Below are 20143 nucleotides of genomic sequence, written 5' to 3' on the forward strand. Positions count from 1 at the left end.
CGGGAATGTGCTATGGCTGCTGGCAACTGGCAGGGGTCACCTTTACCAGGGTGTAGGTACAGCACGGCCCCTGCCTGCCTCTGGGAAGACCAGAAACCAGACCCAGCCAAAGCCTTCTCCCCTCCTGCCTCAGATTGCCCCCTCCCTCCCCTGGGTCAGGCAGCGGCAAAGGGGCTTAGCAGGCAGGACACTGGGGTAGGGGCTGGCCAACCATGTCTACGCAAGGAGGATACCCAGTTTTCTTCCTCCCTCTGCCTGCCAAGGGGCTGATTCTGGGGGAGATCTTGGGTTGTGCAGAAGCCCAGTGAGGTTCGTAAAGAGGGGGGCAAAAGAAAGGAACACATATACACACATGCAGCCTGGACACCCTTACCCCTGCCAGATCTTGGGGACACCCTGGCTTTCTGCCTGGCCTGGGGCTGTGTATAGGGTTGGTGCTCAGTAAGTGGCTGTCGACATGATTTGATTCTCCCCCGCACTGTGTGGCATTCACACTCCCTTGCACCTCCACTCAGTCTCTGCACGTTCCCGTAACCCACACTAACCCGTCTGCCCCCCAACACCACACTTCAAAACCACTCACATACACCCCCGCTTTCCACACTGCACAAGGCCAATGCTCACACACACTGCCCCACCCAGCATCCCACACACCCCAGGCCCGTGTCCACCAGCCTGTCACCTACACACTTGGTCTCCCTTACACACTCACGTGCGGGCTCCCAACCAGAACAGCAGCACAGGGGCCAGAGGGATTCCTGTCCTGGGTTTTCTGGGGTCCTGGCCCCGAAGAGGGAGTGTGGTGAGGCCTCCTGGGGGTCTGACTGGGGCAATAGTCTGGGTGAGGCTGCTCCCCAATCTCAACAGCTTGGTCCCTCTAGATCCCATGGGGAGAATGAGACCTGCTTGGGCAGCCAAAGAGCAAGCATCTAGTGCCACCTAGTGGTGCCCCGGAGGAGGGCATGGGGGTAACAGAAGGGGACCCCACTATATCCCCAAAGGCCTGTGGTACCTGGTCTCCCAGCTAGCCAGAGGGTTCTGGGAACCACCCAGGCAGCGAGGGGATGGGAGGAGGAAACTGATGGGGAGGGAGAGGCAGCCCTCCTCTCGGTGGAGCAAAGAACATAGTTCCAGCCCAGTTCAGCTCCAGGGACCAGAGGGGTTGCCCATTTTCCAGCCCCAGATGTCATGAGGCCAGGTCTGAACTGACGCCAAGAACTGTGAGGGCCATGTGGGGGTGAGCAAGGGGGTGGGCAGGTTACATGATTCTGGTCCCACACCCTCCATGTCCAAGTTCAAGATGCTAAAAGGAAAAAAAGGCATCTCAAGGATTGGGGCTGCGGGGGTGGGGAGAAGGAGAGCCAGCAGGGAGGGACAGAGCCCCCAAGAGGGCAGACCCGCTTCCAGGGCCTTCAGTCCAGTTTGAACTTGGCCTCTGATTCCTTCAGCAGGTAGAGGCTGTCATCTTCCAGAAAGCTGTGGGCCGAGGGAGGAGCCCACTGAGGCACAGCTCTGAGAGCGTCCCCTGGGGGCAGGGTGGGGTGTTGCAGGCGAGCGGGCAGTGGGTGACCGGTGCACAGAGGCCTCTAAGAAGCAGGCAAGGACGGGCAGGGAGGAGTACCCACCTGAAGAAGAGGACGTGGACAGGGATGGTGCTGACGTGCCAGACGGCGTGGGCATCCAGGACCCAGAAGAGAGGCGGGAAGTCTAGCAGCTCGAGCAGGGACAGCCCCTGCAGCAGCAGGACCACCACGATGCACTTGCGCACGTGGGGCAGCCGCTGCCGATTCCGCAGGCACCAGGTCAGCCACCACGCCGCGTTCACCAGGCCTGGGTGCGGGTGGGGGCGGGGAGAGGCTCATTTCCCGACCTCCTCCTTTCCTCCCGAAGTCTCTCCTAGCCCCCATGCTCTGTGACCCCAGGGCCCCCTTCAGGGGCTCCTCCCAACCTCCCCCCTCTCCCAGCCCCAATTCTTTTCCCTTCCCTCCCCCTAAGCGTCTCTCTAGAAGCTCCTTCTCTGGGAACAGCACCAATGCCCACCTCCACCCCAAGCCAGCAGCTCTGCAGATGGTCCAGCCCCCCCAGAGACCCTGTCCCACCTCACCGATAGCCACGTTGGCCGCCAGGTTGTAGCCATAGTCGAAGCGGACAAGGCTCAGGTAGGAGACGTGCGCCGTCAGCATTAGCAGAAGGAGAGCCCGGAAGGCACTGGCCACGGCCGGGCGCTGCAGCCCCACGGTCCTGCCCCGCCACCCAGAGCTGCTCAGATGTAGGGTGACCCGTCCCCGCAGCAGCATTCCCTGAAGCGTCCCCTCACGCCAGCAGCAGTGTGGGGGAGCCACTGCCCCCTCCCCCCATCAAAACAGGCTAGCAGGGCGGGCCTCCAATTCCTGGGGGCCTTTGCCAACCTCCTTGGAAAGAGCCAGGGCCCCTGGTCCCACCACAGAGTCCCTCTCCAGAGCCATCTGGAGCGTATGCATGTGCGAGATGAAAGCCCTGGGGCAGCACCCCCAGCGGAGAGACTGGCGACCCCTTTCTGCCCCCAGGGTCTGATTTTGCTCCCACAGCAGCCAAGGCGGGCTCACCTGACACAGCACAGATACACTGAGTGTAGGATGACAGTGGAGGCACAGAAGTAGTCCATTTTCTGAGGACAAGGAGAGCTGGATGAGGGGCCAGTGTGTGGGCAACAGGCGGTGGACGAGGCTTCGTGGAGGGCAGGCCCCAGAGGACCCACTAGGGGTGGGGGCAGGGAGGGGTGGCAGAGGCCCAGCCAGAGTCTAACGTGGGAGCCCTAGGCCTATGGCTGGTGGGGACGTGTCTCGTGCTCCTTTTGTCTATCGCTGTTTCATGCCTGAATTCAACAGACTGACCCTTGTATTCACATACAATTAAAAAAGAAATGTGTGCTCAGCAGCGAGGCTTTAGAGGTATCGGTAGAGGGTGCCCACCAAGACTCCAGAACGTAGGAGCATGCGCAGAATTCAGAGCGGGGTCTGGAGTTCAGCAGCTGTGGGCTCAAGTCTAGACTGCACCCCTTCACTGGCTGCATGATGCCGGGCGAGTGATTTCACCCCGTCCAAGGCTCAGCTGCCGCATCCGTTAAGAAGAGCCAATAATCACACCTGCCTCACAAGGGTCAAGTGAGGCTCAAGTGCACGAATAGGTTTAAAACGCCCAGCACAGAGCAAGTGCTCCGTAAACCGAGTCAGTACGAGAACTAAGAGAGAACTAAGAGCCAGCTCTGCCTCGCTGCTCCTGGCTCCGCTGGGGACTGTCTCCAGCAGAAACGGGAGTGGGAGGGCGCTCACCTCTGTGACGTCGGTGTCCCTGGTGTGGAAGACTGTGGACCAGAACCAAGCATTGAGGGAGACCTGAGGAGGGAAGTGGCTGGTGAGTGTGGTGCCCCAAGGTGGGGAAGACCCCCCAGAGGGCTCACATCCATCTCACTTTGGGGAAAGGGATCTACAGAACTGAGAAACATGCTTCCCCTGGGCCCTGGAGCCCATGGACTGGACAAACCCGTGTCCCTCCACCCCCACCCAGCCCAGGGCCGTCAGGCTCAGCTTCCCACCACCCTGAACCCCCAGGGCCACGGGGGCTGCAGCCTCCACAGGCTCCGGCCTGGCCTGGGAACCAGTTCCAGCAGAGTCAAGTTCCCTGGTTACTCAGTAGCTAAGACAACAGCCCCCGGGGAACCTCACCTCCTCCCCCAACTGGCAGGTGATGATGACAGCCCCACCCGGGCCAGGTGAGCCAGTGACCTCAGCCTCTGGGGGCGGGAATGAAGTGGGTGGGGTGGAGGGGCTCGAGCCAGCTTGGGGTGTGTCCAGAGCAAGCAAGCAAGGGAGGGAGATCAAGTAGGTCCCACTGGGGCCAAGTCTCTGAGGAGGAGCCTGGCCAATGGAGCCCAGCCTCCTCCCGCCGGCCCAACCCTCCAGGCCAGTGGCTGCTGCTCCAAGCCCTGGGGGGAGTAGAGAAGCAGGGCTGGAGGGGCAGCGGTGGGCAAGGGCCCAAGGGAGCGCTGGAGGCCTTTCTCCTGGAAATTAACTGCGAGGAGAGAGCACAGATCATCTTGCAAATGAGGCCTACCTCTTGTGGGAGCTGGCGCTGGCATTTTTTTCAGGGACTGCTGTGTCCACAGCAGAAGCCCAACTACTGAAAGAAGGGTGGGCTGGGGTGGAGATACACACATTGGAGGGCTGGGAAACCAGTCAAAGGGAGAAACAGCCAAGGTCTGGCCTGGAATGCCCTGGAGGTGGGGATGGAGGCACTAGGGTGGTACAGGCCTGCCAGAGATGGGTAAAGGCCCGGAGCTGCTCAGTGGGGTCCAGTATACCAGGAAAACTGGCCAGGCAGGGGACAGAGGGAGCAGGGTAAAAAGCCACTCTCTAGCAGGTGTGCAGCAGGAAGGTCAGCGGGTAGGACGAGTTCCCTAATGCAGGCTCGAGGGGCTTATGAGGAAACGGGAAGAGCAGTGGGGTGGAGGCCTGGGCTCTACTGCAAGGCAGGAAGTCCGGAGGCTCAGGGAGTCCGGTGTGAGCCTGTCTGGCCTGGGTCCAGGGCTGCCTCTTGCTGCTCATGCTTCTCATGACCTGGGCACAGGCTTTGTCCTTCTGGGCCCGAGCTTCCCCCTGGGACACATCAGGGGCTTGTCAAAGTGATCCCTTGTCCCCTTTCCAGCCCTGATGTCAGGTGACCAGTCCAGGTCAGGCTGCTTCCTCCTTTGAGGACGCCCATCCTGTCCCATCCCTGGTGCTACCCCTTCCCCAGAGACAGCAATGGAGGCATGGTCCGGAGGCTGGAAAACGGGTCGTTTTCCAGAGCAGAGTCATTTCTCAGACTCTGCTTCTGCAGAGTCTGTGGTACTCAGGGTCAGCATGGGGAGAGAAGCAGGCCCGGGGCTGGAAACGGGGCCCAGGCGATCACGTGGGCCAGGTCTCCCGGGCAGGCGAGGAACAGGGACACCCTTGGGGAAGAGTAGCCCTGGAGCCAACGTGAGGGGGAGGTGGTGGGGAAGGCAGCAGGGAATGGCAGCCAGCCAGGCCTCCTTGTCACCCATGGCAGGAAGGGGGAGGTGACAGGAGGACTGAGCTAAGTGGTGGCTGGGGGTTGGGGGGGATGCACAGGGCTAGGGCTTAGCTCTATGGGATGGGGCTGGGGGCGGCTTGGTTCCCTGTCCAACTGCCTCCCCAGGGGGCCTTCCACTTACAGAGACCCACCTGAAGCCTGGACTCTGCACCCCTGAAAAGTCCCCTCTCCCCTGGGGAGTGTCCCATTATGGGGGGCTCCTCTTCTGACCCTCTCCACAGATTTGGGAGACAGTGTCATTAACAATGCAGGCCCTAGGGCCAGACTGCCAGGGTTCAAATCCTGCCTCTGCATTTCCTGTGTGTCCTTGGGCAAGTTATTTAGCCTTGCTGTGCCTCAGTTTTCTCATCTGTAAAATGGGAATAACCATAGTATTGATAAGGATTTAATGAGCAATACAAGTACAGTGTACAGCACAGTGCCCAGGAACAGGGTTAAACATTAGGAGTTACTTCTCCCCACCTTGTTGACCAGTGTGGGATCCTCACACCACTTCACAGACTTGAGGCCAAAGAGCCCAAGTCTGCCTCCCATTCTCCCTGCCGGCCAGGGAGGTCTAGGCCAAGAAGGGGTGGTCTCCCCACAACTGCCTAGGCTCATCCCATAGTTCCAGGCTGGGGGCAGGATGTCTGCAGCCTCCATAAGGAGATGGACTCTGGGTTCAAGTTCTGCCTCGGCCCCTAAAGAGCTGTGTGATCTTGAACAAGTAACAGCTTCTCTGAGCCTCAGCTGCCTCACCTACAAAACGGGGTTAATAATAGCATCCACTGCGTAAGAGGGTTGTGAGGATGATGTCTGCAAAATACCGGGCACAAAGAAGCCATTCAGTAAGTGGTGGCTGTTACTGTGGCCTGGCACACGCTAGGTGACCCAGAAATGTCAGTTTCCTTCATCATGTCCAGGGACTGACCCCCCACCACTTCCCTTCACCTGACACACACACCCCACCCCCGCAAAGGTCACAATGTGCCAGGGCAAACCACAGGGCCCCAGGGTCTCTTGATTCCAGATTGCAGATGCCTCAGCTGTAGGAAGAGGCCCCTCCGCCCTGCTCCTGAGCCGCTACCCCACCAGGATGCACCGAAGAGATGCTCTCTTCACTTGAGTGTGTCATCAAGACTCAGGCGAAGGGACAGAGGGCCGTGGAAGGAAGGGACAGCCCAAGTGTACGGCTGCTCCCAGACTCCTCAGCCAAGCCTAAGTAGAATGAGGGGGCCGGGGGGATAACTGGTCAATCAGACAGGCCAGGAGGGCGATGGACGCCAAGAACTCTGCGCAAACACTGAGGAAAGGGGGAGGCGGGGCACGTTGCCAACGAGGGTGGAACTGGTGGGGGACAAGGAAGGCTGGGCGGAGGGAGAGCAGGAGGCTGTTTCAGTCTGTTGGAAAAATAGGAAAATTGAGACAAAAATATCACAGCCGTGAAACTGGTTGGATGCCAAGTGAGCCAGATCTGTCAGGAATTCGACCCCAGTACTAAGCCCCAGTGCTCGGGGCTGTCATTGACACCACTGAGGTGGGGACAAGTGGGTCTTTAAATAGCTCGGTGTCTCAGAAGTGGGGGAGGCAGAATGTTAAATATGATGCCTGCTGCCATCCTGGGCCCCCCCAGAGGCCTCAGGCAGGGCAAGCTGGCCCCAGTTCACTCCTGAGAAAGGAGTGGGCAAGAAGTGGATGGAGACTAGAGAAGGGATTTTTTTTCCACCATCAGAAAGGATCCCTTGGGCTTCCCTCGTGGTGCAGTGGTTGGCAGTCCGCCTGCCGACGCAGGGGACGCGGGTTCGTGCCCCGGTCTGGGAAGATCCCACATGCCGCGGAGCGGCTGGGCCCGTGAGCCATGGCCGCTGAGCCTGCGCGTCCGGAGCCTGTGCTCCGCAACGAGAGAGGCCACAACAGTGAGAGGCCCGCGTACCGAAAAAAAAAAAAAGATCCCTTGATTTCTTGCCATTGCCTGTTCCACTGGCTCTTGTCTGACCGTAGGGAAGTCCTTCCTGAAGTCTAGCCACCATTCTGCTGTAGGCTTAACCTGTCTCTTCTCACAGTTCCCTCAGCAGAGGTAGGGTACAGTTAGTCCCTACCTCCCTGAATCATCCTGCAGAGACAGTCTGGGATTTCCCGGCACCCTCAGCCTCACCTCTACCCCTGAGGACCTTTCCTTGTTGGATGAAGGGGCAGAGCACTGGTCTGGCCTGGCAGCTTTGGCAGAGAGTAGGGGCCCCTGATTCCATGAAGTCAAAGGTCTGTGGAGGGCAGAGTTTTGGAGGGCTCCTCCAAAGCCTGGCTGCTGCCCAGCCTAAGTCCAGGTCTAAATGCCAAGGCAGGGGTTGACTTCTTGTGCCAAAGCTTCATTAGCTCTGCTAAGTCCCGGAGAAAAAGACTGAGACCCACTCCCCTCCCCAAGACCTAAGCTGGAGCAGGTGGGGGGCCCTTCCCACCCCACCCCACCAGAAATCAGGAGCCCCACTTGTTCCAGAAAACCCAGCCCAGGACAAAGTCCACTGCCACACCCTCCACAGAGCTTGGGATCCTTCGCGCTTGCAAACATACACAGGACTAAAGATCAAGTGTAAAATCCAAACTGGATCATCAAAGGGAGTGTGGGCACTGAGACTCTGTCCCTCAAGGGCCTATTGGTGGCGTGAAGGGGGTCCCATGTCCCAGGACACCACATCCCGTAGGGTGCCCTGTGACACAGGCCCCAGGTATCTGTTCCCTCTCAACCTAACATCTCCTGATCTGTCCCTAAGGGTCCTTGGTCACGCTGGACTGCAGGGTACACCTGGGAGGTATGATCCTCACCAAGAAGGCAGCTGAGTGGCAGATGCCAGTGAGATGAAAGACCCAAGAAACAGGGAGATCAAGGCAAGAGCTGTGAAGTGACCACTGGCCTCTGGCACGTGTCGTGAAGACAAAGGCTGGGACCCTCAGACCAGCACGTCTACCCAAGGAGGCTCTGAGTTTAGTTCAGAGAGATCAGGCGGGGCTGTCCTGTGCTAACAGGGGCAGGGGCGAGGGGGCGGTAAAGCAGTGAGCCAGGCAGCAGTGTCCCTGGAAGAACCCCAAGGGAAAGGGGACGGGTGTACTGTCCTCAGTTTCCCCACCCTTCCTGCTTTCTTGGCCAGGACCAAATTCCCTTCTCTGTGTGAGGCCTAAAACAGGAAGTGGTGGCTCTATCCCACCCATGCCTGTGACAGGCTGGGCTGATGCCAGGCCCTTGCCTACACAAGAGTCCCTGCCTCTCAGCCTGGCACTTGGGGCCCTCTCTGCTTCATCTTACCCCCCTTCGACTCCCCTTCACCCAGCCACGCTGTGGTCAGGCTGACCTTCTCAAGGTTGCCTGTCCAGGCCCCACACTGACTAGCTTCTGCACCTTTGCTCCTGCTGTGCCCCCAGCCTGGAATGCTGGAATCTAACCTCCTCTCCTGCCATGTGCACACGCCTAAACCTGACCAGGCCTACGAATCCCGGATGAAGCCTCTCCCCTTCTCTGGGCTTCCCTGAAAGACTTCTCCCCCAGACGATATGATCTCCCCACCTCACAGCTCCCAAAGCTCTCTCCCTGAGCCCTCCTCACCTCTGCCTCCATCCTGCGGCCCAGACTGGCAGGACCTGGACCTCCCACTTGGCTTAGCTCCTTGGGGCGGGGACTTCAGCTACCACAAGTGCTAACCTCTTTCTCCACCCATGGCAGATGCTCCATAAGCATTTCGCACAGCACGTGGAGAAAGCCCAGAGAGGGACTAGGTGCTCAGGCCCTGGAGCCAGACAGCCCTGGGTGCCAGCCCGTCTCCACTATTCACTACCTTGTCAGCTGTTAACTTGGGGCAGGTTTTCCCCGCTCTGAGCCTTCCACAAAGCTCACAGTGGTATTACAAGGATTAAGTGAGAAAACGTATGTACAGAACTGAGGACCATGCCCATCACGTAATCTGTGTTCCATGACTGATAAAAATTATTAACGTCTATTGAATGGGAAGTGTTAGGGAGGAGTTACATCACCCAGAGGCTCAACAGCCTCCTTGCTGCCCTGCTTCCGATCCCCATCCCTCAAGTCTGAGGTTTGGCCTGGACTTCTGACACCCCAACACTATCAGTTTCCCCAAGGTCCTCAGAGATCTCAGGGTCGCCAGATCTAGGGGTGGCCTTCAGTCTCATTTTATTTGACTGAAGCAGAATTCAGGAGAATGGCCTACTCTCTCCTTCCTGTCCTTGTCCCAGGGCTCCCCCAACCACATGATGGCTCATTTTCCACCTCCCCCTCTGGCCACTCCTTCTGTCTCTGTTGCTGGCTCATCCTCCTCTATTCAGCCATTAAGTTTTGGGGTTCCTCGAGGCTCCATCCTAGACCCCTTCTCTTCTCACCAAGCTCCCCCCTGGTGACCGCATCCACAGTTTCTATCACTGTCTCCTAGGCAGAAGCACAGGGGTCATCCTTGATTCCTCTCTTCCCATCTTAGGTTATCCACACAGCCAAGAAGGTAAGAGTGTAGACTCTGGAGCCAGATGCCTAGATTCAAACCCTGGCTCCGCGGCAGATTACTTAACCTTTCCAGTCCTTGGTTTCCTCATCTGTAAACTGGGGACAATAATACTACCTACGTCATAAGCTTGTTATGGTATTAACAAGGTTAATATTTATAAAATGCTTAGAATGGTGCCTGGCACACAGTAACAGCTATGTAGTTGTTTGTAAAATAAATACATTTTAAAAATTTTAATGTCACCTCCAAAACATAGCTCAAACATACTTCTCTTTAATACCTTCCTTCCCAAGACCCAGGCCACCTCTCTAGTCTCGCTACTGTGCCCTATGCTAAAATTACCAACTAGGCCCCACATCCACTCCTGCCCGCTCCAACCTGGCCTCTACACAGTAGGCAGAATAGCAAATCTATTCACGAAGCCCCTTCTCTCCAACCCTCATTGCTTCATGAGGCTTTGACAGTCGAGATCTAAAGTGTTACTGTGCCTTCCAGGCTCTCCATCCCCATCCATCTCCAGGCTCCACCTGCTGCCCACCTGCCCACCCGCCTCACATCCCCTCCCAGCTTCCTGCCTGGTCAGCCTCCTGGCCTTTCAGGTCCTCATAACCTGCGCTCTGTCCTGCCAGTGCACATTCACTCATTCTGATTTGACCTCGCACACCCCTTCCTCAGGGAAGGCTTCCCTGGATTGCCCTGTACTGGTCTAGACCCCATCACACACCCCGGCAGCAGCACACATCTATCCTCCACTCACTTGTTCACAGCTGTCCTTTTATATTCAATTGTGTGCTTATGTGATTAGTACCAGAGGGCAGGGACCTGTCTGTTTTTATATACTTGTGGATCTCCTGCACCCAACAAAGTGCCTGGCACACAGCAGGCGCTCGATATATGAACAAGTGGCTGCTTTGATGGCAGGAAGGTGAGTGAGGGTGGGCTGTTTCCCTAAGGCTTACAGTGGTAGCTCTGGTCTAGAGACATCCACTGCCACCTCCTACTCTCACACCCTCCCCAAGGTTGCTGTGGCTCCTATCTGTACCACAGTCCCTGCTTCTCACACAACTCCAGGCTCTGGATGCTGGCTCTTCTGACCAGCCATTGTGTGAAGCTCAGAGCCCTCTCTGGATACTCAGATGGAACATATTTCAGCTTCTCCAGGGATGGTCTAAGACCAGACTGAACTCCAGATGGAGTGCTGTGGCTGCTACTGCCTCCAGGCCTCAGCTGGGGTTGACAGTGCTTTGAACCTTCCAGAGGGGTCCTTGGAAAGACCTGTGGTCCCCGCATGCTCCCTACCACCCATCTCCCTTCTGTGTTTGTAAATTGTCCTGCTGGGTGTTTCAGCAGCTTCCTGCTTCAGGACAAGAACAGTGTTTCTTTCCCCTCTCCCACTCTCTCAAACAGCCTGACCTAGGACTCTGCTAGGAAGGGAAGGCCTGATTCAGTACCTTCCATGTTCTCCCCAGGCTCGACCATCCCATAGCTGCAACTTTAAGCCTGGAAAACAGAGGGGAAGCTAGGTGGGTGATAATGGGGGTCTAAGAGTTCCTCGTTCCTGGGTGAAGGTGTCGAGCAGGAATCCTGCCAGGTTACCTACCCAAGCGAAGGCCACGCAGGTAGGGTACATAGGGGATGAGGCTGGCACGGAGGTGCGGTAACGACAGAGCATAACCAGGCTGGCCAGGCCATTGAGGAAAGAGGCCACAGCAGAAGCTGGTTCTTGGAAGCACAGGAACCGGAAGAAGGGCCACTGAAAAAGGAGCACATGGAGGGGGGCTGAGGAGCAAGCAATGCCCAGTTGGTCCAACCTACCTCTGCTTGACCTGCTGCATCACCAGGCCCCCGGCCGGCTCCGCAGCTCTGGACCTTGGCCAAAGCCTCAGGGGCAGCCCCTCTTCAGATCAACAACCTCCCCTGCAGTCCCTGGCTGAGCGCTATCCCTCTATCCTGACCACAGCACTCACAGCACTGGGAAGACCAGGCAGGGCAGTGTGGATGGCTCAGTATGGCCTGGTGGAGATAGCGCAGACCTGCCACAGGTCTGTGTGTCCATGTGTGTGTGTGTTTTAGTGGGTAGGAGTGTACAGTGAGCAAGTAGAGATGTTAGAAGACACAGGTCCTAATCCCTCCTCTACCACTAACCACAGCCCTCTGAGCCTCAGCTTACTCTGTGACAAACTGGGGAGAATAATTCTTGCCAACCTCAACACTCTAGAACAAGACCATATTGGATCAAAAGGCATCAGCAAGCTGTGTCTCGCTGGGCAGTCTGAGGGGGTATTATTATTTTAATCCAGACTCCTACTGAAGATGCAACAGAAAGTGTGCCAGGGGGATGCTCAGGGAATTTGTCTTTGTAGCAAGGTGGGCATCTCAACCACCCTAAGCAGCCCAGGACCACTCCCTGGGGAGACTCCAAAGCCTCCCAGATCCTCATACCTCAAATCCAGAGGCAGGACACATTGTTCCCATCTGATGATAACCAGCATGTTTTGAGAAAAACAGGTACCTGCCCCAAACACACATTCATCACCCCACACCCTGGCCTGCTTGGACAGCGTGGTCCAACTAGAGGCATCTTACTCCCATCATCTACCTAACCCTGACCCTCCAACTCACCTTGCCATGGAACTGAGGCACTTTGTGACCTTCCTGGAGGTAGAGGCCAACGGTGACCCACATACACTCATACTTACAGTCATCCTGACAGGTCCAGCCTGAAACAGATAAATATGGCCTGGTGAACTCCCCAGCATAGGGAGGCACAGAGAGAGCTCGAATGGGGCCCAAACTCAAACACAGGCCAAGAGGTCCTGCAGGTTGGAGAGAACCAGAAGAAATCGGAAAATTCTAGCTTCCTGCTTGGATGGATGAGAGATGGTGTAAAATATACATAAGGGAAAGGCATGTGTGTGCATGTGTCTGTGTGTTTTAGGGGGTAGGAGTGTACAGTGAGCAAGTAGAGATGTTTCTTCTCTTTTCCTTTCACCCAAGACGGAGACTTTGGCATCTGATGGACTCATCTGTGGATACCTGGGTTTATGTTTGCCTTTCCTGAACACAGGATTTTCTCTCACTCACCAGGGAGAAACCCTTGCCGTTTTACACCCCATCTATGAAAATGAAGCCCAGATTCTTCAGTCTGACTTTTAAGGCCCCATATTGCCTTTCTAACTTTATTTCCCACTACTCCTTTTCATGCACCCTGCTCGCTCAGTAAACCAAGCTGCTGGATGTGTCCATATCTGTCCAGGGCCTCCACTCTCTGTTCTTTCTGTCTGGTATGCAAAGGGATAGTAAAGAGAAGAAACGTGTAGTCAAACAGGCCAGAACTAAAAACTCCACTTTACCACTTACTGGCTGTGTGATTTGGGGCAGGACACTTAACCTCTCTGAGTCTCCCCATCTGCAAAAATCAGGTTAAGAGAACTGACCTCAAAGGGTTGCTGTGAAAAATAACTATTTTGACACCTGCCACATAGTAAGTGCCCACTATAGCCACAGGCCTAAATTTAATGCATCCATCCAGAAGCCCTTCCTCTCGAATGTTCCAAGATAATCACTGCCCCCACCTCCTCAAAGCCAGAAACGATTCCTTCCTCCCTATTACTTAATCTAAGAGTCCTTTGGGGCTCAAATCATCCTCTCCCTTGCACTTGAGAAGGCTAAAGTCCCCTTGGGGACTGTGAGCCCCGAAGTCAGGACCCTGGTCTGATTTCAGTGTCCTTCCAGGTCTTTGTACCCAGGAGGTAGTAAATGCCCATTTGACTAAATAAAAAGTAAATGAAGCTCCTGGTTGACAGACTATCTAATTACTCTGGGGTTCCACTCACTCACACTCACAGTGGACCCGGGGGAGGAACTAAGGTACAGATTGCAGAGTGGTCTTCGGGGGCGAAAGGGGCAGGGCAAGTCCAATGGGCGGGGCCTACCGTGGGGTGGGGCTTACCTGCTAGGCTCATGTAGATTGGCTGGCGGGAGCGGAAGTGCTTCAGTGCGGCCCCCGAACAGTTCCGCTCCTCGCACCGCAGCACGCAGTCGCGGTACACCGGCTCGCGATCGCCCTGGGAGCCGCTTGCTAGTGCGGCTGCCCCAACCAGCAGCACCAGCCGCACCGTTCGCCCGGCCATCCCTTCACCCTGGCCCTCCGCCGGCGGAGGAGCTTAGGAGTCTTCACTTCCGGAGTAACCGGAAGTGCCTTGTGTTCTTTCATCCACCCTCCGCTGAAGTCCACCCCAGTTTAAATAAGCGTTCCCGGAATTTTTTGGGCGCCTGCCCCGCCCCTCGCCCTAATGTTATCTGCATGTAACAGACGTCAGGGTTAGGGGAGGGGGGACACCAGGTGGGTTAAGAAGCAAAATAAAGTGGTATTTTATCAACATCCGTCTTCTTTCTTTTCCAGGGCCTCTTTATTTCAGGTAGGGCTAGTTTTCTGTCCCCAGCCCTGTCGGGTTTCCACTCCCTAATGTGCCCGGAACTGTCCATTTATCTCCATCTTCACTGGCACCGCCACCCTAGTTAAAGACATCATCGTCTGTCGCCGAGGCAGCCGCATTAGCCTCTTAACACATCCCCCTACTTCTACTTATACCCCTCCAGCCCATATGCTCTATTTCCAAAAATTCAAATTTGACCATGTCATTCTTCTTCATAAAATACTGGCTCCCACTTGCCTCAAGATAAAATCATAACTCCACAAGCCCTGCACGATCTGGCCCCTGCCTACTGGTCTCCCTCACTCGTCTGCCCCAGACTCCCCTCAAGGGGTCATGTCTCTCAAGCCCCGTGGCTCTACCTCGTCTGTGTCACTCTTGCTATCACTCCTGTTGATTCTTTTAGTCTCAACTTAAACACTGCTTCTGGGGGTGATAACACCTGGAGGGTGCTATAACATACAGTGGTCTCTTTGTTTTGTTTACTACCAGCACTAGTACAGTATTTGCCTCAGGTTAGGCGCTCGCTAAGAACGCGTTGTTATTTTGTTTGTTTTTGTTTTTGCTTTTGTGTTTGTTGTTTTTTTAAAGTAAGTGAACAACGTAATTCATCGTAAGAATCTGGGCGCCAAACCAGGGCTGTCAGATCACCAGTGTGATTCAGACCATGCTGAGATAGGAGAGGTGTCCTGTTTCAAGAAAAATTAACAGGAGGATCTTTGGGAATAGGAGAACACTCGCTTCAGTATCACCCCTCCTCCCCACACTACCACCAGCACAAACACACACACCCGTCTCATTGGAGCATTGACGCCTTGTAGCTAGATGCATAATTAGTGTGTGTGTAGATTAATGACTGCCTTTCTTCCTCTCCACTCTCTTCACCCCTGGTCAACTTTTTATCTTGGGAACTGGAATGAGCTGGAAGTAAAATTGGATTTGGATTCTGTTCATTCATTCGTTTGGCAAACATTTCCTGAGCACTTAGCCCTAGCACCAAGGTGGCAAGGCACAACTCCAGGAGGCACCATTCATATTGTATGTTCTGTGAATGGCGCTCAGGGGTGCTTCATTCACATTATATTTTCTGTGAATGGTGTCTCTTCCAGTTAAATATAACATGAATAGTGTCCCCTGGAGTTGGGCACCCAGTTAATACTGATTGGGAAGCTGAAATGAACAAAACAACCACTCAGCCCTCCAGGAGCTGATGGAAAACAATAGAGTGCTAATACTACTTTGCATCTGATGGATCGTTTCATCTTCTTTTTAATCTTAAATTTTTATTTTTTAGTTTTTAATTGAAGTGTAGTTTATTTACAATTTTGTGTGATATATCAGTTCTTTTATAATACATTATTTTATTTTGTACTTACTATAACGCTTGGATGAATCTTTTTATGAGGATCCCCATTTAAAGATGAGGAAATTTAGGATTAAAGAGGATGAAATGTGGACAAAGCAGGAATTCTCCCTTTGAGAGAACACCAAGGTAGAAATAGAGCTCTTTTAAAACTTTTAAGGTTCCAATTTTGGAAGCCTCATCCTATATTATATCAAACATACTAAAATGTGGCAACACCCACATTAAAGAAATTTATAAGTGACTATATATAGTTGAATTGAGTTGCTGTAAATAGTTGACATATTGTTACATTTTGTACATTTTTAATTAATATTTTTGTAGTTTTCTTATCCTATTTTGGAGCTAACATTGAAAATTTGTTCATGTCTCAAACATTTCATAGGTCCTTGAAAACTCATGGCTACCTGATGGAGAAAACAATCCTATGTGAAAGGTGGAGAGGGCGGTGGAGACATCTGTCATGTTGTCCTGGTGGGAGATGAGGTGTTGTTTCTCTGGGACATCTCTTGAGAGTTTTGCCTGCCAGAAGAGCCCTACACAATTACCAGGCTTCTCCATCTCCCCACTTTTCAACACAGAGACCCTCCTTTCCTTCCCCACAGAGCCCCCTCAGCTTAATCTGCTTCCTACCTTGCATTTGGTTTCTTATGTGAGTCACAGCCTGCAAAGTCATTGATTCATTCCTTCAGCTCAGGCTTACTGAGCCCTACTGGGTGTCAGCCATTGCACTAGGAAAAAAATAGGTGAATCAGAAATACTTCCCAGTCCAGGGAGGAGAAAGACAAAGCAAACATTATAGTGTGCTGAGGGCTCATAGGCAAACTGACCATATTCTTAGAATAAAAATGGGAGGATAGTCTACAATGAGGGTTCCTAATTCATCAAATATGTATTGCAGTTTACCATGTGCAAGTCTCTGGGGACAGAGTGATGAACTAGGTGCCATCCTTCTCATGGTCAGAGGAGGGAGACAGACAACAAATGAGTACCAAATAAAAGGCTAAGATAGTTTCACTGCTAATGTAAGAGCACATTGGTATGATCACTATGTAGGATCATTTATCACTGTGTAAAATATACATACCCTGTAATCCGGTAATTTACATAGACTCTCTAACCAGCAGTTTCTCTCCTAGGTATATCTACACAATCTCTAGGTATACCTACACAAGTGCAAAATGGGGTAAGTACAAAGCTGTCCATAGTAGCATTGTTCATTATTTTCAATAGCAGAAAAAAAAAAAAAAAAAAAAAAAAAAAGGGGGGGGCAGATTTATAATGTCCTGACATAGAAAAGCCTTCATGATAGTTTTGGTAAGTATAAGAACAGTGTGTGTGTTTGTGTGTGTGTGTGTTTACACATCACCTCATGTGAGGAAAAATAAGAGTATATATTATGCTTGTTATTTTAGAGACTGTATCTAGAAAGATATATAAGAAAGTGGAAATAATTGTTGCCTCTGGGGAGAAGGGGAATTGTGTGTCTGGGTGACAGGGAAGTGAGGGACATTTTTTATTCTTGTACTTTGAAAAATTTGTGCCATCTGTGTATGTCATCAGTTAAAAAGAAAGAGAAAATGTAAAAAAAAAATTTCATGTAGTCACAAGCATTGAGTTATATAATTGGATAACGTAAGTGAGGGAGGGAGAGCAAGGGAGTGGAGAGGGAGGTGGAGGCTACGTTGGATTGGGTGGTCAGAGACTTTTTGAGAAAGTGACATTTGGACTGAAACTCTCATGACCAGAAGGAACCAGCCCTGCTAACACCTGGGGGCAGATTGTTCTAGGCTGAGGGAACAGCCAGTGCAAAGGCCCTAAGGCAGGAACAAGTTTGGCATCTTTGAAAAATAGAAAAGAAGGCTGCATGGGTGGAAGGCTGTGAGACTGAAGCAAAGGCCAGAGACCAGATTCTAGAAGGTCTCAGGTCACAGGGAAGAGATTAGGCAATGGGAAGCCATTAGGAGGTGTTTTAGCACCAAAGCGAATGAAAGGATCTGATTTATGTTTAAAACATTTACTTTTTAAAAAAATTATTTTTATTTATTTATTATTTTTTTTAATTGAAATGTAGTTGATTTACAGTGTTGTGGCAATTTCTGCTGTACAGCAGGGTGACTCAGTTACACACAGAGACACATTCTTTTCTTACTATTCTTTTCCATTATGGTCTATCTCAGGGTATTGAATATAGCTCCCTGTGCTATACAGTAGGACCTTGGTGTTTATCCATTCTAAATGTAATAGTTTGCATCTACCAACCCCAAACTCCCTGTCCATCCCTCTCCCTCCCCTCCCCTCCCCCTTGACAACCACAAGTCTGATCTCTATGTCTACGAGTCTGTTTCTGTTTTGTAGATAGGTTCATTTGTGCCATATTTTAGATTCCACATATAAGTGATATCATATGGTATTTGTCTTTCTCTTTCTGACTTACTTCACTAAGCATGATCATCTGTAGTTGCATCCATGTTGCTGCAAATGACATTATTTCATTCTTTTTTATGTCCGAGTAGTATTCCATTGTATATATGTACCACATCTTTTAAAAAAAAATTTTATTATTTATTTATTTATTTAATTTTTGGCTGTGTTGGGTCTTCGTTTCTGTGTGAGGGCTTTCTCTAGTTGAGGCAAACGGGGGCCACTCTTCATCGCGGTGCGTGGGCCTCTCACTATCGAGGCTTCTCTTGTCGCGGAGCACAGGCTCCAGACGCGCAGGCTCAGTAGTTGTGGCTTACGGGCGTAGTAGCTCCACGGCGTGTGGGATCTTCCCAGACCAGGGCTCGAACCCGTGTCCCCTGCATTGGCGGGCAGACTCTCAACCACTGTGCCACCGGGGAAACCCAACCACATCTTCTTTATCCATTCATCTGTTGATGGACATTTAGGTTGTTTCCATGTCTCGGCTATTGTGAACAGTGCTGCTGTGAACATGGGGTGCATGTATCTTTTTGAATTATAGTAAAACATTTACTTTGGTATTGTGGGGGAAAAGGGGGCGGGTTGAAAGGGGGCAAGAGCTGTAGAGCGAAGATCAAAGGCCAGCGCTTTCGCCTAGAGAACTGACAGAGGCTTAGACTGGTGGTGGGAAAAGCTTAGATGTACTGGAACGGGAATTGATAGATCTTAAAGATGATTGGATGGAAAGGGCAAAGAAAGGGAGGCATAAACAATGCGGGTTCCATGAATGAAATCATCTGAAACTGGAATTGTCCTCCCAAATCAGGATTTCATGATTGCCCTAGCTTTATGCTCCTGGAAGCTTCCTAGCCTCCTCTTCCCCAAACCAAAAGCCAGAGGCAAGAGTGTCCTCATTCACACCCCAGTGGTCTGTATCTACAGCAGCAAGTGGGGTGAGCTTGGGGTCCTGAAGGCTTGAATGGAGCAGGAAGACCCAGTGCTTGTGAAACAAGGAATCTGGAATCTGACAAACAGATGACTCAATGGGGCTTTCAAGGGACAAGTGTAGGGGTTGAAAGGGTCACGACCCCCACACCAAATCCTAAAACACTGTGACCAGGGACCATTCAGTCCAACTCTCTCATATTTCAGATGGCAAGGTGAAGCCTTATTGAAGGCCACACGGCCCAGCTAGTCTGAGGACAGACCCCCAGATAAAGTAAGGACACATGGTGAGCAGCCAGCACAAACACACCGACAGCACAGGACACGGGATCACAAACTGTGACAGCTGTGTGCGCACAGGCCAGGATGGACGGCCCCGGTGCTACATGCACATGCATTAAAGCCAGGTGAGGCGAGAGCACAAGCGGCCTAGGGAGTGAGGAAGGCAAACTACGCGGGCCTTGGGCCTGCATTCCTGAGATGAGGGTGATGGGCTGAGGGGGGCAACCAGCGTGCTCAGGGTCTAACGAGTCTGGTGTGCCCTTTGGGCTCTGCTCCTTTGCTAACCTGGGGACTGGGGCTAATCCTGGGCCCACAGAGGGGCCTCCCAGATGTTAGGTTGCAAGTGTTCTGAAAAGGCCGCCTTTAGGAAGGACAGATTTTCTTATCAGAAACTTCTAGATTACTCCCCCGTGGCCCCAGAGAGGCCTTGTGCCTACTTTCAGGGTATTCCTTCCAACTAACTAATTAATACAGACACTTCCCCAGCAAACTATGCCCCAGACCAGAGGCCTTGTGGGGTAGGCCCCAGTCTGTGGCCTGGACCTCGGACTGTGGACCGCATCTCGTCCCTTTTTCTGTTTGTTTTCAATCCTCTGACTGCAGGCTGGCTGGTGAGGTAGGCAGAGAGGAGACTCTGGTGCCAACACACACACACACACACACACACACGCGCGCGCGCGGCCTCCTGTGCCCCCAGTCTCAGGGGCTGGTCAATGATTGACTGGCATTTCACAGGCCGCTGGTTCCAGACCCCAGCCTGTTGACCCCTTGAGGTCACCTCCCTAAGCCAGAGCCCCTCCCTGCCTCTTCAGTGCCAGTAGTCACTTCCACTGCCCGCAGACCCAGTACCTGCCACCCAAAGACCGTCTCAGGCAGTTCTGGTGTGCTGCCTTCTGTCCTGCCACCCCTTTCCTCTGCAGTTGTCTCTGTCTCCCTGGGTCCCTCACTGGACGCTTCAGGCAAACTCTTAGGCTCCTCCAGCAACCCTGGCAGCCCCCTGGCCCCCTCCCTTCTCCTCCTGAGGGCACCCCCTACCCCCCCACACCCCCACCCCCACCCCAGTGCAGTCAAGACTGTTTTACCCAGAAACTAGGACAGCGTTTTGGCTGCAGGATGCTTGCTACCGGTGATGAGCATACTGA

The 20143-nt window shown here is 53.1% G+C and overlaps 1 protein-coding gene across 2 annotated transcripts; it reads right to left on the bottom strand.

The window, feature by feature from the left end:
* Positions 1 to 1389: 1389 nt before the first annotated feature.
* PGAP3 (post-GPI attachment to proteins phospholipase 3) lies at positions 1390 to 13746 on the bottom strand. Of its 2 annotated transcripts, XM_007465167.1 has the most exons (8): positions 13525 to 13705; positions 12195 to 12292; positions 11173 to 11325; positions 3312 to 3374; positions 2586 to 2647; positions 2105 to 2241; positions 1626 to 1830; positions 1413 to 1476 (listed from the first exon to the last, which is right to left on the bottom strand). In XM_007465167.1, exons 1-8 carry the CDS (start codon positions 13703 to 13705, stop codon positions 1413 to 1415), a joined length of 963 nt encoding a protein of 320 aa, XP_007465229.1. The 2 variants fall into 2 exon arrangements, with proteins under 2 accessions (XP_007465230.1, XP_007465229.1); XM_007465168.1 differs by lacking the exon at positions 3312 to 3374 and having other exon boundaries at positions 1390 to 1476; positions 13525 to 13746.
* Positions 13747 to 20143: the final 6397 nt, after the last annotated feature.

This window comes from Lipotes vexillifer, unplaced genomic scaffold (genome assembly GCF_000442215.2).
Source record: "Lipotes vexillifer unplaced genomic scaffold, Lipotes_vexillifer_v1.1 scaffold591, whole genome shotgun sequence".
NCBI classification, from domain to species: Eukaryota; Metazoa; Chordata; class Mammalia; order Artiodactyla; family Lipotidae; genus Lipotes; species Lipotes vexillifer.